This window comes from Cryptomeria japonica, chromosome 4 (assembly GCF_030272615.1).
Source record: "Cryptomeria japonica chromosome 4, Sugi_1.0, whole genome shotgun sequence".
In the NCBI taxonomy this organism is placed as follows: Eukaryota; Viridiplantae; Streptophyta; class Pinopsida; order Cupressales; family Cupressaceae; genus Cryptomeria; species Cryptomeria japonica.
Window position 1 is genome coordinate 718,781,620 of NC_081408.1, and position 24,211 is coordinate 718,805,830.

General features: G+C 39.6%; 1 protein-coding gene across 3 annotated transcripts in view; it reads right to left on the reverse strand.

The window, feature by feature from the left end:
• The window catches only part of LOC131032097 (probable pre-mRNA-splicing factor ATP-dependent RNA helicase DEAH4), a 187,519-nt gene that overhangs the window by 155,920 nt on the left and 7,388 nt on the right, over positions 1-24,211 (reverse strand). For all 3 annotated transcript variants that reach the window (XR_009103377.2, XM_057963016.2, XM_057963017.2), the window contains exons 2-3: positions 10,709-10,801; positions 10,495-10,599 (exon numbers count right to left, since the gene is read on the reverse strand). Coding sequence is in view for 2 of the 3 variants with exons in the window: in XM_057963016.2 (XP_057818999.2) it covers positions 10,495-10,599; positions 10,709-10,801 (198 nt within the window). In the remaining variant the exon portion in view is untranslated. The remainder of the gene's footprint in view (positions 1-10,494; positions 10,600-10,708; positions 10,802-24,211) is intronic.

Here is a 24,211-nt window from a genome sequence, read left to right on the forward strand (position 1 = left end):
ATCTGATCAACTACTTGTTGGAAGTATGCATTGATGTGTTGCTGTGGTTGTCATTGATGTCAAACTTGTTGTTCCGGATTGGTCCGGAATGTCTGTGGTGCAAAGTTATCTTGCAGTGTTGTTGGTGCAATTGTTCTATTGGTTGTTCCGGAAGTGCTTGGGTCCGGAATCTGTTGCTGATGTTGAGTGTTATTGTTATCTTCATTGGATATAGTTTCGGTATCATGGATATGATGGTTTTGTGGTCCGGAAACATTTTTGTGCTCTCCAGATGTTGTGGCATTGATCGTTGCTGGTTGTGAGATTCTATGTTTGACCTATCCTTAGGTCTGGATATGATTTGTGGAAGCGTGTTTGTTATGTTATGGGTCTCACCGTAGCGTGTGGAGATCCGGTTTTGAGTTATTTGCATTGGAGAGTATGTTTTGATCGGAAAATACTTATATGGATGTGTAGCGTGTGGATATGTTGTTAGTTAGGTTCCAGTGATTGCAAATCAGTGAATTGATTATTGGAAGATGTGTTTCGGTCCTCTCTTTCTCCTGGAGTGGATCAGTGTGTGTATCTTTGATTCGTGTTGATGTGTATTTTGTACACAACCAAACACAGAATAAAATACCCAAATGGTACCTTATCCTCTCTTGATTAAAGCCTTTGAATGCTGAAGATATCGCGAAAAGGATCAATCAGGGTAACTTCAAGGTTCTTCGTTGTAGGATCTCTACGTGTGGATAAGCACCAGTGGTCGTTGTAAATGCTGTTTCTTCAAGGGGTCTTACGCACTTTCTGAGAAAGCTTTGTTCGTGTCACTCTCGTTTGACTGCAGGAACAGGATTTTCCTAATACTTAACAGATTCTCAAAAAATATCAAAAGATGAGGGTTTCAAGGGATAAATACTAATCTAATCCTAAGAATGACTCAATGTAAGCTAGACTTGGTAAGATTCTACCAATTTCAGTATTGCCAAGAAATTACAACTCTACTGGAATTGATGCGATCTTCTAAGGTGATTAGTGATTTTCAAATCATCAAGGATATAGATACTATCATAAAGATACATATCAATATTTCAACAATGATTGAATGTTTAAGCAATCTCAATATCTCCAGTTGACCACACAAGGCGTCCTTACAATCAGTAAGAAGCTAGTGGTTTGGAACGTGAATTTCACCAAAGATCAAGCACAACACTTAATCCTTCAAACTTAAATACTACTTCGACTGAGAACGATTCAAGAAGATAAACAACCATGAAGATAGCCACAAGCATTGCAATAAAACACCATAACTTCAATATTTTATTGATCTCAAAGCCAAATAGACAACAATTGTTCAAAATTCTTTCTTCACTACTCAATCTTGCTACACAATAACTTTCTTCTCTCCAAGCTCTAACTATTATCTATCATCTCATCTATATCAAAATGAAAATGAGTGAGGGTATATATAGCATCCTCAAATACAATGAATGGCCCAGATCGAAAGAAGATCAATGGCTGAGATTCTGACACCTAAACCCTAATTAGGGTTTGTTACAAAAAGGTCCCCATTTAGATGAACATTATTAAATGCATAGCCAAATATTTAATTGGCACAAAAATCGAGGAAACATAGACCAATAGGAATTAAGCTGCCACATCATCCTATAACAATTTTTCATCTAGAACCTTGTTCCCTTTCCTATGCTCTTTCTTAGCATATCCAACGAATCTGGACACAATTCCTTCAATCTCAGCAATGGGAATCTCAGGAAGATTCTTCATTCGTTCTTCCAAGTGAATGACCTGATCAAAAGCAGTGAGGAGTTGTCTCCCATCCAGGTTCAAGTTCTTTGATCTTCTCAATCAGGAGCATGGTAGCGAACATCAGATCTCGTTGCTCATCAGTGATGACGTTCTCCTCTTTGCAAAAGTTGACCTTGACTCTCTCCTCCAACTCTTGGATGTCCACATCTGTCTCAATCTCAATCCGCCTGCCAAGAATGGTACACAATACTTCAAACACCTTATCTTGAATTGGGTGGATGATACCTTCAACTTGACTGCATTTGGTGCTGATGTCTTCAAAAAGGACCTCTTTCATCTGGAGCAGAGCTGACCACTGTAGGAAGTTATGAGTTCCTCCATCCATTATCTTTTCTTGTGCTAGGATCCGTCTTGGTGTTTGCCTTATTACTTGCAGGACAGGAATGATAACATCTCTAGTGTGAGTGAAAGCGGCTACAGTTATCATTAGATTATGGATAATCTCAAGGACCTGGATAGCTTGATGAATTGTCTTCATCATTCTGGTTGCAAATTCAACGGCTACCGTGTGGGATTTATCAATCCAAGAGCTCATAAGCTGAACCAAGCTTTTGACCCTTTCTGCTCCGCCAACTGATTCAAGAGGAAGTGCTTGTAAAGGAGATACTGTTGGATCCTGACATCTCAAGGGCTGATTGAGATGACTAAAATAGCCTCTCCAAGCACCGACCTCTCTCTCAAGCTTCCTATTCTTTTCCATTTCTTCCTTAAGTTTGTCTTTAAGTGCTTCAAATGAATCGGTTGCTTCTTCCATTGCTTGTTCAGTAGTGAGTGGACCAAGCTCAAATGTTTCTAAGTCATACTCATCTGCAAGAATTTCACCTTCATACTTGTCCACTACTGGTGTAGCTATTTGCAATTTCCTGGATCCTGTCTCATCCCTTATCACCTTGGACATCTTTGTGGCCTTCTTCTTTTCCATTACCTCTTGAGAATTTCCTATAAGGCTTTCTAAATCAAATACATCTTCTTCCTCTTCAACCACAATCACTCTTGTCAGTCTCTCTTTTAACCAATCCGGGATGGCAGATCTTGTTTCTCTTACTTGTATTTCTTTAGGCAGTGGTTCATCTTCTCGAAGAGGAGATGTCGCTTCATCATCATTCTTCTCTTCATGTAGCTCATTAGCATCAACTTGGGGAGATTGACTTGATGAATGTTGAGGTGTCTGTCCCTTCTCTGGCTTGTCATTTTGTACCATAGATTCCATAGATTCATCAACTTCAGGTACCATCTTCTCCTGACCTTCCCCTTGGCTTGCCTTCTTTTCATGTCGAGAAGATGTGCTTGATGGGTGATCTCGATTGGCCTCTTGCTTCTTCTTGGAAGATTCCTTCTTCTCAAGTCTTTCTTTCCTCTTTGCACCTCTAGGATGAGAAGTGTTCTCACTCACACTTGCTTCTCCTTCTTCTGTTCTGGCCTCTAAAGTAAAAGTCATTGATACATCCTGCTCCCTCAACTTCTGATGTTGTACATCCACCCATCTGCGAGTACATGATAAAATAGGAGCCATCAAAGCTCTCAAGTCTAAAACCTCGGGCTCATTCCAATCTATCTTCACTCTTTTATCTTCTTTGTCATAGGACGACTGGAGGTATCTACCATTATCTTGGGCTTGATCAGCTACTCTATAAACTTTGCATTTCCTGATGAAATCTAAAGGTAGCCTGGAATGCATCTTTCTTTTAACCACTAAATCACTTGGGAGATTCATCCAAAAGTCCTCCACCTGAAACTCATGTTTGTACTTCTTACCGACTGTCTCCCCCATATAACCGTAAGGATCAAAATTCTCCCGCAAGGCAAAGGATGCGAATGAATATAAAGATAATTCCTTCTCTGCATCTTCCGAGGCTTGAGTGTTAGGACATACCTCAACTGAATTTCCCAATATGATGGGCACGGGAATTCCATTTCCATGCTTGTGTCTGGATGCCTTCGCATAAGCTGCCAACTGTCTGGTCACCTCATGTAGCACTATCCTGTTTGTCGCATATCTCGGCAACATGTAGGGAGGTGAAGGACACCCTTGAACTCTGATGTATGTAAACTTTTGAAACTGGATGAACCATGCACCATACTTCTTCACAAGTTCTTGTGCATCCAGAGATAGTCAATTATGAATCCCACCTTGCAATATCCTAGTGATGTTCATCGTGAAGGTATCATTGACTAACTTGTAGTCACTTCCAGGCGGATGATGCAAATGAACATAGAGTCACAAACTCTCACTTCTCCGGGTCCTCTTCCGATCACTCCTCTGTGAGGTAGCCCTGCATACTCGAAACTCCTGATCAAGGCATATATAACATATGAGCTCATGTGGAATGATTTGGTAGGTCTTAGCCTTCTCAACTGCACATCCAGACTATTGCTAATAATTCTAGCCCAATGAAGCATTCCTTTTCCTTGGACTATCACTTGAATGAAGAAGAACATCCACTTTTCGAAGTAGAAGGCTTGAGGAGCCCCTGTAACTCGATTGAGCAAAGTTATCAAATCTCTGTACTCCTCCTGGAAGTCGATCCTACGCGGTGTGTTGGGAATCTTATTCAGGCGAGGCCGACTTTTGAGCAACCAATTCTTATTGATGAGATTCAGACAAGTGTCGGGATCATCTTCATACATTGATCTGGCTCCTTCCAGGCTTTTGTAAATCATATCTTTATGCTCTGGAAGATGAAGAGCTTCACTTATAGCTTCCTCTGAAAGGTAAGCTATGGTGTTCCCTTCCTTGGATACGATCGACCTTGATTGTGAGTCATAGTGGCGGGCACACTCGATCATCAGCTCATGACATTTGACTACTAGAGGAAAACCTGTCGCCTTGATGATGCCACTTTCAATTATCTTCTTCGCAACAGGTGATGGCTTGCCAATGTAGGGGACCTCTCGAAACTTCTTCACATTGAAGTTTCCCAAGTTGGTGTCTCCGATATTACTCCATTTGGACACGATCTTGGTCTCCAATTCGTCATTCTTCTGATCTTCCTTAGTGAGAGCCGGGTGACTAGTAGATGCTCCTGCCTTTGGAGTCGCCATCTTGACACCTACACAACATTTCAAAATTAGTCCTTGAGCATTAAGGGGTAGAAAATAAGACTCAAAAGGAAGATTCAAGATATTAATTAGGAAACTTCATGATAAATCTAGAGTTATCATTTCCTAATTAACTAATCAACACTTTAGATCAAGTCTTGAACAAGAATATTAAGATAATTTCGCCATACCTCCTCTTGAGTACTAACTCTAAAAAATGATGCAAGAAAAAGGGATTTCGCTAGGCAAAGTTTAAATCATAGCCCTCTCTTGGATGAATTGCGCCTCCTCTGGCTTCAAAAAGAATAAACTCCACCCTCAGCCTTCAACACTTAGAAGAAATTCACTCCAAACAAGCTATATTTCGCTCCTCCAATTTGCTCTGCAATTTCGCACTTAGAAGGAATGATTGAATGATTTGAAATGTGAAGCAACACTTCTCCAATATATAGAGTGCTCACCCTACTCCCTTCAAGGCCGACTTGGCAAAAAAGGGCGTAAAAAATAAATAAAATCTCCAAAAAAGGGTGGCCGACTTGCAAAATAAAGGCAAAATAATGCCTTGAGCGCTCACTAAAAAATTTTAATTTAATAAAAATTAATTTTAGATGCCTCCAGGGTAAAATTTCGATTTTTTTCAAGGCTTAAAATTAATTTATTAAATGCAAAATGCTTTTAAATTAATGCGCATTTAAATTTAATTTTCCAAATCTCTCAAAATTAGCAATTTTGGCGATTTAGTGCAAACTGGAGAATATCAATTTTTTGATCAAGGTCTTAATGAAGCTTGCAAATAATTTCGCCCTGGACCCTCTCCAAGGGTCAAGAGCAATTTTCCAAATTTAGCCTTGAATATTTTGTACCTTGACTCTAAAATCTCCCGGAGGATGAATTCATACCCAATTAAGGTCTTGCATTTCAAGTTTTGGTATTCTGCATGAGGATTTAGGTGGAAGTAAGGATTTCGCCTTGGACCCTCTCAAGGGTCAGGAGCAATTTTTGCATTTTAGGTTGAAATCCACCTTAGCTTCAATTGTTGAACTCTCAACGCAATTTCCAAGATCCATTTCCTTGCGCCACCAAGTTACTTCATCAAAAATCTTGAAGGAAATAATGCTTTTAGAGGAATTTCGCCCTGGACCCTCTCCAAGGGTCAGGAGCGATTTTCCTAATTTGGCTCAAAACTAGCATTTTTCAAAGCTCAAAATTTCTTCAAGGCATCTCAAATAGGTCTCCTCACTGAATTCCAGACTTAGCTCTATCCAACTTTGGAGAAAAAGTGTGATTTTGGTGTTTTTCGCCCTGGACCCTCAGCAAGGGTCAGGAGCGATTTTTCAATTTTGACCAAAAATCCTCATTTCCTTATCAAAAAACTTCTTCACCAAGCAAGATTATGTTTATGCTTCCAAACCAAGCAAGAAAATCTTCTTTCCAAGTTTTTCGCCCTGGACCCTCAGCAAGGGTCAAGAGCGATTTTTGCAAATTAGGCTCAATCCATCATCATTTTTCGTTGAAACTTTTATCCATTACTTGGCAATGTCTTTCTTCATCCACTCCATCCAAATTTGTCTTGTTTCTGCAAGGTAGAATGAGAGGTTTTCAAATTTTCGCCCTGGACCCTCAGCAAGGGTCAGGAGCGATTTTTGTTCCCTGGCTTAGAATCATCAAGTTTTAGAGGCAAATCATCATTCATCATGTTTTTGGAGGTCTTTTCTATCTTAGCCTAACCTTGCCTTAGCACAATCTTGAAGGAAATATGTTGGTTTTATGATTTTCACCCTGGACCCTCAGCAAGGGTCAGGAGCGACTTTTGAATTTTAAGCATATTCCTTCATTCTTTAGGCTTCAAATCACCTCTAAGGCATAACACATCACATCCTTCTCCTATCCAAGCAAGATTTTGTCTTAATTCCACAAAAAAAAAAGAGAGAACCTTGGAAATTCGCTCTGGACCCTCAGCAAGGGTCAGGAGCGATTTTGATAATTGCCTTCAAAACTTGCATTCTTAACAATCTTCCTTCACTTCAGGGCAATTCTAACATCATTTCAAACTCATGCCTAGTCTTAGCTTCGCTCAAACTTGGAGGAAAAAGTCCAATATTAGGTTTTTCGCCCTGGGCCCTCAGCAAGGGTCAGGAGCGATTTTCCCTATTTAGCTTGATTGCCTCTTTGTTGGTCATCCAAATTATCTTCAATGGGTAAAACATGTTTTTTCTCATCCATTCCAACCATAAGAATCATTTTGACTTTGCAAGAAAAATGTGCCTTTTAGAATTTCACCCTGGGCCTTCAGAGAGGGTCAGGAGCGAATTTTGCTATTGTGACCAAAATGCCTCACTTTTCATCCTAAAACCTCTTTGCTAAGGAAGATTTCATCCCTTTCTATGCTAGGAATATGATTTTCATGTCCAAGAAAAGTCAAAAATGTGTTTATAAAGAACTTCGCTCTGGACCCTCAGCAAGGGTCAGGAGCGAAATTACCTTTCTTGAACAAAACTCCTTCATCTCTTCATTCTCAAACAAGTTTGGAGGTTTCATCATGCTCATTTCACCATTCATCATACCTTTGATATCTCAATTTGACCAAACAAGGCTAGAAATGACTCTAATAAGAATTTTCGCCCTAGATCCTCAGCAAGGGTCAGGAGCGAAATTTAGGTTTTCAACAAGATCCTTCATCATTTCAAGTTAAGACCTTTTCAGGTGGGTAGAGGAAGTTGTTCATTTTCCATTCATGTTCAAAACTTGATCCCTTTTCACTGCAAAATGAGGAAAATCAAAATTTCGCCCTGGGCCTTCAGAGAGGGTCAAGAGCGAATTTGCTCTTAGTCCCCAAAATTCATCATTTTTTATGTCTTCAAACCTTCAATTGCCTCAAGTGATGTCCAATCCTCCTTCCGAGAGACCCTACACAAAACAAGTTAGCCAAAGTCAGTCATAAATAAGCTTAAACAACATTTTCGCCCTGGACCCTCAGAGAGGGTCAGGAGCGAAATCCTCATTTTAGGCTAAACTGCTCAAAATTTAAGTCCCAAACCACCTCACAGGGCAGAGTCAAGTCATTTTCAAGGCCAGGAACCATTTAGCAAATCCATCAAAAAACAAGAAACTACGTTTAGGATGAAGTTCGCCCTGGACCCTCAGCAAGGGTCAGGAGCGACTTTTCTATTTCAGGCATCATCTTGCTCTCAAAAATTCGATCAAAACTTCTCCAGGCAAGAACACACAAATTCCTTTTCAAACACGCTAACACTTAGTCAAAATTGCGAAGGAAATCCAGTTTACAAGGAATTTCGCCCTGGACCCTCAGCAAGGGTCAGGAGCGAAATTGACATTATCAGGCTCTTGATCTATTTCTTTACCTATTTCACTTAGCCCACTAGACTCACTTTCTTCACTGACCATGCTTAACTGACTCAGACTTGGAGACAAACTGGACCTTACACTAAGAAACCCATCTTCAATCAAGACCTAACCTAAGACCTATTTGACTCCCCTGAAAGGTTTACCTCATTCTAACAATCTCAAATCCTTCAGGAAGACACTTAACAATTTTCCAAAATTTGACTGGACTTAGCTTGAATGATACCAAAAAGAACCCCTAAAACTGAGCCTCTAGGTTCAACCCTAATCCAGCTAGCCCAGACAGACCACTCACTCACTCAAAATCCTAAAAGCAGAGAGAAGAACAAACAGAGAGAAAGCAAAACAAAAGCAAAAAGAGGGGGTCCCCATTCTAATGGGGCAATGTGTGAAATGGTCACAACAGTTCGGAAAGTGTATTTTGATTCAGGCCGACTTGGTTTAAGTTTTTGATGATCTATCTTATATATAAGGGTGTATGCGATTGAGTTAAGTGTGTGATGAGGCGTGTGGTGTAGAGGCATGGCAGGAAAGTGTGATGAATATAGATGCGAGGATAGTCAGTGAAGTTCGGTGAAGAGCAGAAAAAGAGTTGTGTTAGAATGATATGCAAGTTGTGCTGAGACTGTGACAGAGATTTGAGATAGAGTGTTGGCAGTTGAGGTCAAAGTTGTGTGTGTCGATGTTGGTCGCTTGTTGAACTTCATGATTAGGAGATCCTTCTTTTCATATCATTTTTGTATCTTGCCTTGAGTGCAGTTAGCTTTAGGTTTTGCAAGTCCTCTTTGTATCTTGCCCCATGAGCAGTTAGCCTTGGTGTGCAAGTCCGGAGCAGTGAGCTCTTTTCTTTGTAATCCGATATACATAGTGGATATATTTTGTGGGCAGGTGATCACCATGGTTTTTCCCTGTTTGGGATTTCCACATATAAATCTTGGTGTTCATGTGTTGGATGTGTGTTGTTGATTAATGATTTATGTGCTACATTATTTGTTTGTTTGGAGTGATTCGCCCCCCTCCCCCTCAGTCCTGCCTTGGGTTCAACACTACTTGCATAACAGCATAAGACCTATCAACTCTCACATCACATTTAATCACCAAAATGGAAAAGAATGTGATAAACACACATAGTTAAACCTATATATTTCTTTCAGGGGCCACTCTTTCCCTCTTGCTCAGATCAAACACATGAAATGAAGGCGTGCTGCAGCCTAAAAATTCTACCATTGTCTTTCCTATAGATTGTGCACTTCTCACATCCATTTTAAATAAACTTATTTCTAAACTTCTAACAGACACCAAAGAGATTTCCTCAACTATTTATTAAATAGGGAAGTTGGTTGAGGTAGGTACAACCTAAAAGCCAACCTGATCTGGATTCCATTAAAAATTAAAAAAGGGACAGGAAAGCAGTTGCAGAATTGATAAATTATAATGAGTTAAACAACAATAATCAGCAGCAACTGAATTGTAGAGATAATGGTAGAATCAAACTATAAATGGCTCAGCGGTAAATTTATACCAAATTAGAAGAGAGTTGAAACATGATGCACCAGGATAGAGAACAAAAGTTGAACCCCTTACTATCCTGTACAACTATAAATGTGTGCCTAGCTGCAGGAGTCATTGAAGAAGAGTTGTTTATCGTTAGAAAATCAATCACCCCCTTTTAAGTATTTGTCATGCATCTTCTCGGCAGATTATCTATGGCTTTCAGTCAGGAACACGTGCTAAAAAAAGCATAATTCAACTTACAAGAAGTCCATTATAGAGATATTTGCGCCAATCTTTTAGCAAACTACTTGATGCAAACACCAATTTGTTTAAACATCCAATGATTCCATTTCACATCACAATAGACAAAAAAAGTTGTAATTTATGAAGTCCTATACAAATTGGAAATGGACACGTTAAGAACTATGTCATGCATCTTCTTGGCAGATCATATATGGCTTTCAGTCAGGAACACGCGTGCTAAAGAAAAGTGTAACTCAACTTACATGAAGTCCAATATGGCAATATTTGTGCCAATCTTTTAGCAAACTACTTTGTGCAAACATTTATTTATTTCAGCATTCAAAGGTTCCAATTCACATCACAACAGAAAAAACAAATTGTAATTTATGGTTTTAAACCCCATACAAATTGATAATTGACATGTATGATTTGGAATTCCATAGTCAAATTTATTCACATCACACATTGCTGCAGTTCTAACTTTTTAAAAGAATTCAACTAGCAGGCAAGGAAAGCTGATTGCAAAATGTGCACAGACAGAAAACATACGTGTTCAAACTCCTCTCATGAGCTTCATCCAATATAATAACCGCATACTGTCTTAGCTCTGGATCAGACAAACATTCACGAAGGAGACAGCCGTCTGTCAGGTACCTGCCAATAACTCATGAAATGAAGGTTTTAGTGGCTTACTGGTTGATCAGCCAAAATAAATTGTTCCAAGCTGTCAAAAAATGGCAGTAACAAAAGAAATGGTCCATACTTTATGCAGGTCCTGTCTGAGGTTCTGTCCTCAAACCGGATAGAATAACCCACTTCTTCTCCAATTCGAACCCCCATCTCAGATGCCACTCGTCTGAAGATAAGAAAGAGCCATTAATAGGAACAGAAGTAAAAGAATACATCCTTGAAAAGAAAACAATACCATTCACTTTTAAGTTGTACCACAGAATCCATAATTCAGAAAGAAATTGCCTGCCAAGAAATGTTCCTTAAATTATGTCCATTCCATGCTAAGAAACAGATAGAAAAAGAGTTGACAAACAAATTAGTGGATTAGCCTAGATCCATGTTTTGTGTTTGTATGTTGAATATTGACCAATTCAAACTATTTCTTAATCATTCCCTATGACTGTTAGCATTTTGCTCTACTATATACAAGTATGTCAAACTAGATGTTTGTCAAGTTCAGCAAAATTTTACAGAAGTGGTTGAAATAGAGATATAGATGCATTTTTGTGAAGATCGGAAGCCTTGACTAAAACAACCCTGGAAATTTATCACTACAAAAGAAAACTGATAATTTGAAAATTACTTTTTAAAAAGCATTTATTTATGATTTTTTCCTATAAAACCTAATCCATGGAGATTGATATTTTACTACAATTAACTCTGTCGTGGACCTATGGACTAGAAACTAACTTTCCATAGACTCCACCATTAAATTTCTGTGCATAGAGATAGAAGCTTGTTGAGTCAGGGTTTGATGCAGAATTGCACTATTCTAGGTAGGTTAAGGTTGGCTGCAACCATAGTTTTGATATTTGTCTCAATGAGACTCAAGCATCAAACATAATTACATTCATATTAGGTACCCACATCCTAAAATGGCTGAAGATTTCTATACTAACCATGATTTATTAAAGAGCTCCATGGTCATTACTACATGTGGAATTTTATTGTTTTACATCTTTGGAGAGCAGCTGTATGTACATTTAATCTTTCTAGCCATTGTTATTTTTTATCATTAAAGATTCAATATTTTTGCAGTGCATAGTTTTTGTAAGACATCTTCTAGATATAACTGCATAATCATTTTTAATCACCAAAGTCTCTGATCACCTTCATGACCCACTATCAGAATTGTTGATATTGTATTGTAGAATAGTTCAACCATATACCATAGATACCTTCCTGTTATAACCCAAATTCAAAATGCCTTGCCAACTAACTTTCAAACACCAAAAATATTCTCATTGCTGATTATGTTTGGCATTCATAAGCTTTTGGATGGCAGGTTTCCAAGTTTGGCTAAAGATCATCACACCATCCTGTTGACATGTATTTTGTACACGATCATACACAGAATAAAATACCCAAAGGCATCTTATCCTCTCTTGAGTAAAGTCTCTAACTGCTGAAGATTTCGCAAGAAGGATCAGTTAGGATGACTCCAATGTTCTGGTTAGTAGGGTCTCTACGTGTGGATAAGCACTAGTGGTCGTTGTGATTTGCTGTGTCCTCAAGGGGCCTTACGTTGCCGAAGTTTTTGCTGAACTAAACAAACTTTTACAAAAAATAACAAAAGGATAGGGTTTTGCAAGAGATCTAATCTAACCCTAAGAATGACCTCATGTGGACAAGATTTGGCAAGATTCAACCAACTTCAATATTGCCATAAAGTAACAACTCAATTGAAATTGATGCGATCTTCTAAGGTAACAAATGGTTCTTCAACACATCAAAGATCAAAGACACTACCACGAAGGTACATATCCAAGATACAATAACGATTGAAGGTTAAGTGATTCGAGTATTCTCCAGTCGACCACGCAAGGCGTTCCTACAATCAGCAAGAAGCTAGTGGTTTGGAAAGCGAATCCTACCAAAGATCAAGTCCAACACTTCGTCCTTCGAATTAACACACTACTTTGATTGAGAAATGATTCAAGGAAAATGAACAACCATGAAGATAACCAAGAGAATTGCAACAAAACACCATAACTTCAATATTTCATTGATCTCAAAGCCATCATGTACAACAATTGTTTGAATTCTTTCTTCAAAGCTCAATCTTGCTACAAAAAGTAAATTGCTTCTAAACTCTAATCTCTCTCTAATACTGATTTTCTAGCTATCTCTCTAATTGACAAAATGAAATGAAATGAGGGTATAAATAGCATCCTCAATTACAATGAATGGTCCAGATCAAAAGCAGATCAATGGTCAAGATCATGACACCTAAACCCTAATTAGGGTTTATTACAAATAGCCCCCTTTTTACTGAACAATATTAAATGCATAGCCAAATATTAAATTTGGCACAAAAAACTAGGAGACATAGACCAATGACAATTAAGGTGCCATGTCATCTATAACAACCTCTCATCTAGAATCTTATTCCCTTTCCAATGCTCCTTTTTAGCATATGCAATGAATCTTGACACGATTCCTTCGATTTCGAGAATTGGAATCTCGGGAAGATTCTTCATTCTTTCTTCCAAGTGGATGACCTGATCAAATGCATCTAGAAGAGTTGCGTCCCATGTAAGTTCAAGTTCCTTAGTCTTTTCAATCAGGAGCATGGTAGCAAACATCTGGTCCTGTTGCTCATCTGTGATATTAGCGTCCTTGCAAAAGATGACCTTGATTCTATCTTCCAATTCCTGCAAATCCACATCTGTCTCAACTTCGATCCTCCTGCCAAGAATGGTACGTAGTACCTCAAATACTCTGTCCTGGATCGGGTTGATCACCTCCTCAACATGACTGCATCTATTACTGATGTCCTCGAAGAGAACTTCCTTCATCTGGAGTAAGGTTGACCACTGAAGTAAACTGTGAGGTCCTCCATCCATAATCTTTTCCTGTGCTAAGACCTTCCTCGATGTTTGTCTGATTACTTTCAAGACAGGAATAACATCATCTTTGGTATGAGCAAAAGCAGCTACAGTTATCATCAAATTGTGGATGATCTCAAGAACCTGAATAGCCCTATGAATAGTCTTCATCATCCTTGTTGCAAATTCTACGGCAACTGTATGAGATTTGTCCATCCAAGTACTCATACGCTGGACCATACTCTTGAATCTCTCTGCCTCACCAATTGATTGAAGGGGAAGTGCCTGTATGGGTGATCTTGCTGGATCCTGACGTCCTAAAGGCTGATTGAGATGGCTGAAATATGTTCTCCATGCACCGACCTCTCTCTCAAGCTTTCTACTCTTCTCCATTTCTTCTCTAAGCTTGTCTTTCAATGCCTCAAAGGAATCTGTGGCATCATCTAGTGTCTGCTCAGCTGTGGATGGACCTAGCTCAAATGTCTCTACATCATATTCCTCTGCTAGGATCTCCCCTTCATACTTGTCCACCGCCGGTGTAGCTATCTGTAATTTTCTAGATCCAGTCTCATCTCTAATCATCTTGGACATCTTGGTAGCCTTCCTTTTCTCTATCACTTCCTGGGAATGTCCAACAAGGCTCTCTAAATCAATTACATTGTCTTCGTCCTCAATCACGATCACTTTTGTTAATCTTTCCTTCAACCAATCTGGGATGGCTGATCTTGTCTCTCTAACCTGAATCTCCTTATGCAATGCTTCTTCTTCTCTGGGAGGAGATGTTACTTCGTCATTGTTCTTGTCTTCATGTAGCTCATAATCTTGGAGAGATCCATCTGGTGACCCTTGCGGTGCCTGTCCCTCTTCCTACCTATCATTCTGTACCATCGACTCCATAGACTCTTCCACTTCAAGTGTCCTCTTCTCTTGTCGAGAAGATGTGCCGGATGAACGATCTCGGTTGGCCTCTTGCTTCTTCTTGGAAGATTCTCTCTTTCCAGGTCTCTCTTTCCTCTTCGAGCCTCTTGGATGGAGATTGCCTTCACTTGCACTTCGAAGGTTGCCTTCACTTGAATTTCTATGATTAGGATTGCCTTCGCTTACACTAGCTCCACCTTCGGCTGGTCTCTCCTCCAAGGTGAAAGTCATAGCTATGCCCTGCTCTCTCAACTTCTGATGCTGCACATCAACCCATCTGCGGGTACAAGACAAGACTGGAGTCATCAAAGCATCTAGATCCACGACCTCGGGCTCATTCCAATCTAACCTCACTGATTTGCTTTCTCGATCATAGGATGATTGGAGATGTCTGCCATTGTCCTGAGCTTGGTCGGCCACTCTGTAAATCCTGCATTTCCTGATGAAATCCAAAGGCAATCTAGAATGCATCTTCCTTTTCACTTCAAGATCATCTAAGAGATTCATCATAAAATCTTCTATCTGGAACTCATGCTTAAACTTCCTACCGACTGTCTCCTCTATATATCCATGTGGATCAAAGCTTCCTCTCAAAGCAAAGGATGAAAAAGAATACAAAGCTAACTCCTTCTCTGCGTCATCCATGGCTAAAGCATTAGGACATACCTCAACTGAATTGCCCAATATGATAGGTACGGGAACTCCATTTCCATGTCTGTGTCTGAAAGCCTTCGCATAAGCTGCCAACTGTCTTGTTACCTCAAGTAACACTATTCTGTCTGTCGGATATCTCGGCAACATGTATGGAGGTGAAGGACATCCATGAACTCTGATATAAGTAAACTTCGGAAATTGGATAAACCAAGCACCGTACCTCTTCACTAGTTCCTGTGCATCCTGAGATAATCTGTTGTGAATCCCGCCTTGCAACGTCCTTGTGATGTTCATCGTGAAGGTATCATTAACTAACTTGTAGTTGTTTCCTGGCGGATGATGCAAGTGAACATAGGAATCACAAACTCTGACCTCGCCGGGTCCTCTTCCAATCACTCCTCTGTGAGGTAGTCCTGCGTACTCAAAGCTCCTAATCAAAGCATATATGACGTATGAACTCATGTGGAAGGACTTGGTAGCTTTTAGTCTCCTCAACTGTACGTCCAAGCAATGGCTAATCATTCTAGCCCAATGAATTGTTCCTTTACCCTGAACTATCACCTGGATGAAGTAGAACATCCACTTCTCAAAGTAGAAGGCCTGAAGGGCTCCTGTGACTCGGTTGAGCATTGTAATCAAATCTCTGTACTCCTCCTGGAAATCGATCCTATGTGGTGTGTTCGGTACCTTGCTCAGGCGAGGACGACTCTTGAGTAACCAGTTCTTGTTAATGATGCTTAGGCAAGCATCTGGATCATCTTCGTACATTGACCTGGCTCCTTCTATACTCTTGTAGACCATATCTTTGTGCTCTGGAAGATGGAAAGCCTCACTTCTAGCCTCTTCTGAAAGATAAGCTAAAGTGTTTCCTTCCTTGGACACGATTGTTCTGGATTGAGGATCATAATGACGAGCACACTCGATCATCAACTCATGGCACTGAACTGCTGGAGGGAAGCCGGCCGCCTTAATGATTCCACTTTCGATTATCCTCCTGGCGACAGGTGATGGCTTGCCAATGTAAGGGACCTCTCGAAACTTCTTCGTGCTGAAGTTGCCCAAGTTAGTATCTCCAATGTTGCTCCACTTCGACACGATCTTGGTCTCCACTTCTTCGGTCTTTTGATCTTCCTTCATGAGAGCTGGACGACTGGTGGATGCTCCCACCTTCGGGGTCGCCATACCTACACAACATTTCATAATAAGTAACTAGATATTGCAATGCATAACATAGATTAGATTAATTTTAGGAAACTTCATGATAAGTCTTTGAGTTATCATTTCCTAAATAACGATTGAGCTATTGAAATTCAAAATTTCAAAATTCAAAACTTGAAGCAATGACGATCAAAATTCGAAATTCAAAACAAGGGACCACATCGCCATACCTCACTTGAGAGCTAACTCTAAAATGCAAAATGAAGAAAATCGCCTAGGCAAAATTAAAGTTTGAAGCCCTTACCACATGAATTTTCAAGCGAACGTCCTTCCTATCAACTCGCCACCCTTGGGGATGTCTTTGACGTGATCTTCAATGTCCTTGCGAGTTCGCTCAATATGGAAACTAAGGTTCGCACTCCCTTTCAATGATGCTTCGCACCACCTTTGCTAAATTCGCACTCTCTAAACACAATTCGCACTTCTCCTTCCAAGATCGCATGTGAGATGACAAAATGATAATGTGAAAATGAAAATTTTCACCCTCCCTTTATAAGTGCTCACCTCATATTCACCTCTAGGCCGACTTTGCCAGAATAAAGAAATTAAAATGATTTTTAAATAAATAACAAAGGCCGACTTTTACAAAATAAATCCAAGCGCTCCATTTTTTATAATAATAAATTAATTAATTGCCTTTATAATTAATTTTTTCGATTTTTAAATAGGCAAAATTAATTAATTAAATATCCAAGCGCCATTTTTTATTATATAAAATAACAATTAATTAATTAAATGCCATCGTTTTTTAATTAATAAATCAATTAATTAATGTTTTAGCACAATTTTAAATGCTATTTAATTGAATTTTCAAACTTATCGATTTTTAGCATTTAAAATAAATTCAAAAAATGTTTGTTAGCGCCAAAATTTGAAGGTGGAAAAGTACAAACCTCATCGCCCTGGTCCCTGACTGAGGGACAGGAGCGATCTACCATTTTAGCCTGGATTCTTGTGCCTTTGACGTTTGAAACCATCATCTCCATGTTGAAGCTGGCATGTTTATAAGGAACTTCGAACTTGAGTGACTTGATTGTGTGAATGAGTGCCCTCTGTGACCATTGTCGCCCTGGTCCCTTGGTGAGGGACAGGAGCGAACTTTATGTTTTCTCCTTGGTCTTTGTTTCTATGATCACCAAATTTCATCACAAGGGAGAAACAACGTTAGATTTTCGTTCCATGCTTGTTTCACTTGCCTTTAACAAGGCATTTTAATACTTGAAGGATTATCGCCCTGGTCCCTTGGTGAGGGACAGGAGCGAACCTTGTGTTCTAGCCTCAATTTGCTATCTTTCAATCTTCGTTTCTTGTTCATTGCCTTCCAAACGATATCTTCGACCTTGTGTATCCTTGCCTTGACGTGACCTTGAAGGAAATGAGTGATTTAATGAAAATCGCCCTGGTCCCTGACTGAGGGACAGGAGCGATATAGCTTCCTTGTTCAAATTGATCACCCTTTGACGCTTAATTTCTTTGCATATCATCTTCTTAAGATATCTTTGATATTTTGTGACCTCGCATAACCTTGTCTTAGCATGATTTTTGAACGGATTGGCAAGTATAGTAAATATCGCCCTGGTCCCTGACTGAGGGACAGGAGCGAACTTCAATGTCTTAGGCTCATGCTTGCTTTCATCAACTTGCCATTGCTTTCATCGTGTAAAATGAAGTCCCTTGATCCCTCTTGGTCACTTGATATGCGATCAACTTTCAAAATCTAAGCCTTTGTGAAGGTTTCGCTCTGGTCCCTGCCTGAGGGACGGGAGCTATACTGAATTTCGCCCTGGTCCTTGACTGAAGGACAGGAGCGATCTTGGGCTTTTAGTGCAAAATCTTCATCATATTAACTTGTAATTGCCTTCAAAGTGCAAAACGATGTCTTTTACTCCCCTTCAAATATTCAAAATGTGAATGGCAACTTAAATTTGGCCTCATTTGAAAATTTCGCTCTGGTCCCTGCCTGAGGGACAGGAGCGAACTAGGATATTTGGTGTAATTCTTTCAATATTGGCGACCTTTGATACTTCGTTCTTCATTGAGACGCTTCAAAATGTCCTTGCCACCCTTCACCTTGACTTGGAGTGGTTTGAACTTGGAGGAAAGGCATCATAACTAACATATCGCCCTGGTCCCTGGCTGAGGGACAGGAGCGAATTTAGACTTGTAGGCTCCATCACACTTTGCCAGCTTCCAATTTTATCTTCAACGGTCTCGTTATGCATCCTTTCATTCATTCATGGCTTGGAATTCATTCAAACTTGGCAGGAAATTGACCTAAGGTAAAAATCGCTCTGGTCCCTGACTGAGGGACAGGAGCGCCTAGGCCAATATGGAGTTCATCAGGCGTCTTGCAATCTTCAATTTGTATTCAACGGGTCCATTTCATCCTCCTTTCTTGCCTTCAAACTTAAAACTTGCTTGCCTTTGCCTGAATTTTGCCTTATGAAGAATTTCGCTCTGGTCCCTGGGAGAGGGACGGGAGCTAACACTGAATTTCGCCCTGGTCCCTGGCTAAGGGACAGGAGCGATTTTGCAATTTTGGTCCATTTTCCTTCACGAAGGCACTTCAAGTTATATTCAACTGATGAAATGTATCCCCTTTGACCTCTTCAAATCGTCAAGCTGTTCAAATCCTGCAAGGACAAGGTGATGTTTGATTTTGAGCTCCGGTCCTTCACTGAGGGACAGGAGCGATTTTCACTCCTGGGACATTTCCGTGCTCATGAAATTCTTCAAATTATATTCAACGGAAAGATCACGCCTCCCTTTACTACTTCCAATTGAAAAATCATCTTGATCCTGCAGAGACAGTAAGATTTTTGAAAACGAGCTCCGGTCCTTCACTGAGGGACAGGAGCGATTTTGCTCCTACAGGCCAAAATATCATGATTTCGGGATTCTAATCACTTCACAAGGCAAAAACAAATCATTTCCAATGCCCGGGATCAAATATCAAAAAACTCAAAATTTGGTCAAAATTACTCATTTGGACAAAATTCACAATTTCATCATCAACACTTAGGCAAATTTGTTCAAAATTCCAATTAAAAATAGACCAACTCACTTAGCCTCTGGCGAATTCACTTTATTCAAAATTGCACCTTGCGAGAGGAAGCTCAAAAAAGCTCTCAAGACTGACTGGACTCCGGCCTGAAAACGTCAAAACGGGAACCCTAAGGCTTGACCCTAAATCCAGACAACTGACAAACTACCAAAACCCTAAAAAGCAGAGAAAAAGAACAAGCAAAACGAGCAAAAAGAGGGGGCCCCCATTTTAATGGGGCGATGTGTGAAATGGTCACAACACATCCCTATTTAGATCATTGGGATATTTCTCTAATTAGTAATTCCACTGCTTGGAATAATAATCCGCATTGCTCGCGCATCCTGTACACACATGTAATGTTTATTAGTGTGCAATTGTTCCACTAAACTTGATCTGATGATGCTATTAAGGTCTAAACTTGTCTGATAGTCATTAATTCTTGTTGAAACTTGAAATAGATCTATTTGTTTCACCAATATATGAACATCTTCAGGAACAAGGAATCAGATAAACCCCACTATTTTGCCTTGAGTCAACTGAGTCCTTTTCTGACTTCAGCTTCATCTCTAATAATTTTGGCAGAACAAAGATTGTCTTCACATTTCTTCTTAGGATTATAGAAATTTTGTCCACTGTCCATTTGTCTTTTTGCACAGAACATGTGTTTATTTTTTGAATTTGCATTTGTGTGCTTTCTAAAGGACTTTAATTTCTTTTATTAAAGAACATTAATTTCTTTTACTTTCACTGTAATCACTTTAAAGATACATTACTGAATCCAAATTGGATTCATGTACAAAACACCTATGGAATCAGGCAGGGTACACTTTTTTTAGGTGGATACAGATAGAGTCATCAACAAGCGTACCTGGGTGATTCCAACTTATACAAGGCATTTTGACAGCAATCCCAGTGGCAGATGAAAATTTCAATGCATTTTGTTTTAACTTTTTAGTTTTTTACCATAAAACATATGACCAAAATCCTAGATGACAATATTCTTCACTGCATTTTTGCAAGCAATAGAAAATGAGGAAGAAAGGGTCATTTGATCTAAACTCTAATAGAATGGTTAACCCCTTTTTAGATTGCACTTGTGTCACAAGCCAACAAAAAGTTTTGTTCAAGTTGCATTTGCACCATTTCTCCCACCCTTCTCCCTACTTGCCTTCGGAATATTCCAGACATGTTTAAATATTATCTATTTCCTTTCAGCCATTTGAATAGCTCCCAATCAGGATAATAGTCCAAACGTTGCATTCAAGTTTAGAGCTTTTTTTCCCCTTCTTTAATCAAACTTAGGCTATAGAATTATTTAAGTGCTAACTTTAACTGATTAAAATTTTATTAAATTTAATATCATTTATTAATATTACTAATCTTACAGTCATTTTTAATGATGTTTATTGTTTATTAAACTCAAATATATGTTAGTTGTATTAAATTATATTAATAAATACTCAATTGATTATTTGTTAAATTTAATATTTTATGGCATTCCTATCTATATCTATACAGTTCTGCTTTAATTATTTTTATATTTATTATTAACATTAATACTTAACATGTTTAAAAAATAAATTCAATATAGTATAACTTTATGTTAATACGGTATTAATATAGTAGTTAATAAATTTAATATAATATGGATTTATATTATTATGGAAAATATAGTAGTTTTTAGGTTGCAAATATGTATATATTTATGATTTTAATTTTTTATAGAACAGACGTACCCTGACTGCTCCAAAAAAAATTAAAAATTGCTATACCGGCATACCAAATCTACATACCAATACCCGTACCTGATTCCAATTCAGTACCTTAGCTTAAAAGTTTTAAGATTACTTAATTTACTCTTCGCTTTTCTCTTCTCTCTATGTCCACATCCAATCACTGAGTATAAACTATAAAGTGGTCATGCCTCCTCTCACTTACTCTCATTATCTCTTATGTTGGATATATACTCCTTAAATTGCTTTGAAGATAACTTACTGGCTTCGCCTCTTTTACAATGATTGGTTCATTAGTTGTAAGTTATAATATCATATCAATCACTAGTATAACAAGTGCAGGTAGCAAAACAAGTCAATGATCAGAAGCAAGGCATTTTCTCCCTCAAAGATCCCATATTCTTGCATCTAAAAATGAGAACGATATTGTAGAAGTCAAAATCTGCAATCCATTTTTTAAAAACTTTAACATCAATACACCATCGATTGGATCCAGATGAAAATTTGACCCAAAAATAGACAAAAACCTCTGCCAGCCATCCTGACCATCCAATGAACTTCCAAAACTTGATAAGGCCAAATCTTCATGTGCCACAGTAGTTTTAAAGTCATTGGAAAGCTTCCTTCCACAACTGTTGTAAAACTATGAGTTCCTCGATCTTGGATCACCTTCCCTTGCCTCAACTAGGCAACCCAAAAAGCTTGGCTATGCATGTGTACTTCTATCACCATGAAAAAAAGTACGCAAGGTTACTTCCATGCATTTGTATGTAATTTCAATATGAAACAACCAAGTCCAGCAGGCTAGGGTCTCATGGTAAGCTGTTGATATCACAATGATGTCAATTCAGATTTAAATCCTTTTAGGCATGCTCCCTATTGTCAGGTAGCTGCCATATGCAGCCATATAAATGATTGAGATGGGATGAAAGTCCTACGTGAGGTGAAATTTCACGGAACCAATACTCTCAGTCACAGCTCTTAAGTCTAAGGTCTCTACAAGTTTGATGATGTGATCTTCTATCTCCAAGCCACAGGTATAAGTGTTTTCCCTTTTTGATCCAAAGAAAAATTTGAAGTTTTAGACAACCTGGCTGTAGACGGCATAAAATGCCTATGGTTTTATTCGTTATCTGCCAATGTATTAATTAATTATATTAAGTGGGTTGTCGCTCTCAGTAGTCATGTGTCGATTGGTTGACGGTTGTGTTCCTCTCGGCAACCATCGGGTTCTTTAAATATGTTGTGTACCGCCAAGGAAGTAGTACGGTATAGTCGAATCTATTGTAATCCTTGGCCGGCCATCTCTAGTCTTCTTCTCTGTAATAATTGCATGTGCGAATAAATATATATTTTACTGCCGTGTCTGGTACGCATTGTCATGTACATTATTATTTCCTGCATTTAATTTACCAGTTGTAGCGGTAAACACTTTGGCGCCGTTGCCTTAAAAGAAATCGGGTCAGCCTTGAGTGGTTCATGCCTGTGGACCCCATTAAAGGTGAGAAGAGGCCATAGGGTGGTCAAGATCAAGTGATTAGGTGATCCGCCAACCCTCGGTCGGAGGGAGCACAGAGACGAGTAGGAGCCTGGAAGTACCTGGAGTGTTCGGCTAGAGGTGGACGTGTAGAGGACGCACACGTGTCTGAGAGTGCAAGGAAAGCATCGGAACGTAGCAGTCGGAACAGTCAACCCAGGTCCGACACACCTGGAAGTACTTGGACTGTTGGGGACACTAAAGGTGGACGTGTAGAGGACGCCTGCGTGGCCGAGAGTGCAGGGAAAGCACCGAAACATAGCGGTCGAAACAGTCCACCCATGTCCGGCACACAAGGCGAATACACACGTACCTTTCAAGTGAAAACAATGGTGAACACCTAGGAGAAGCAGAAACTGCCGAAGTTCACAGGGGATGGATCAGAGGATCCTGGACGACACTACAAAACATGTATAACCATTTGGGAGGCAAATGGCCAAGACAACCAGGATTACTGGTTGAAGGCATTCTCGGCCACCCTTCGAGGGATTGCAATTGATTGGTGTACAGACCTCGATGCCCAACACAAAACCAGATGGAATGATTTGAAGAAGGCGTTCCAGGAGGAATTCAAACTCTTGAGGGATGACGACGAGATCGTGACCGAAATCTATAATACCAAGCAAGGGAAAAATGAGAGTGTACGCGCTTACAACCATAGGCTCAAAGAACTATTGAACAAGATGGAGAACCAACCAGCCGACAGGTTGAAGAAGAGATGGTTCACTGAGAGATTGATACCCTCGCTGCGCAAGAAGACGAAAGTAGTGCCTCCGTCCTCGTACGTCGATGCTTACAATCGAGCGATGGACATCGAGAATGAAAACAAAACCTCCTCCCAAGGGAAGAGGAAGACCGACGACTACAAGAGCACCAAAGGTAGCAATGATGACGAATCCAAAACCGTACAAGCCCTTCGACGAGATATGTTGAGAATGATGAAAAAATTGAAGGTTGAGAAAGAACCAGCAAAGAAAGTAATGAACTATGGTGTACTGAGTGCAAAAGTGAGGGGCACACAAAAGGTAATTGTCCTAGAAATATGTTTTGTGAGATTTGCCAAGTGTTGGGGCATTCAATCAAGGAGTGCCCATACAATTTGGAGACGAGAAGTACGCAAGTACTCTTCACACAGGGAGAGTCTAGCCCACCAAAACCTCAAAATGTATCACCTAGCGGTAATGGAAATCAACGAGGGCGCAACCAAATACAATATGACTCCAGAGGACGTCCTATCATACAATGTCGACAACGTAGTGAATGGGGACACTTTGCGAGAGATTGCCAGAACAAGAAAGACAACGTACAATTATTGTGCAAATGGTGGGGACCAAGTGACCATGAAGACACTAACTGTCCAAAGCAAAAAGGGGTAAATATGTTGGACATCAAAGAGCCAGACAAGGAGGTACTCGCAATCACAAGGTTACAAAGCAAAAAAGCAATGTACCCCGATCCCAGTACGGAGAAGGAAAGACTCTAAGAGGCAAAGGCAGATGTTGAACAAGCGATGGCGGAGGAGCGAAGGGCCTCACATGATGCCACCAGTACCCCACCAAGGTCGGAGCACAAGAAAACTATCATAAAACAAATGTTGCAA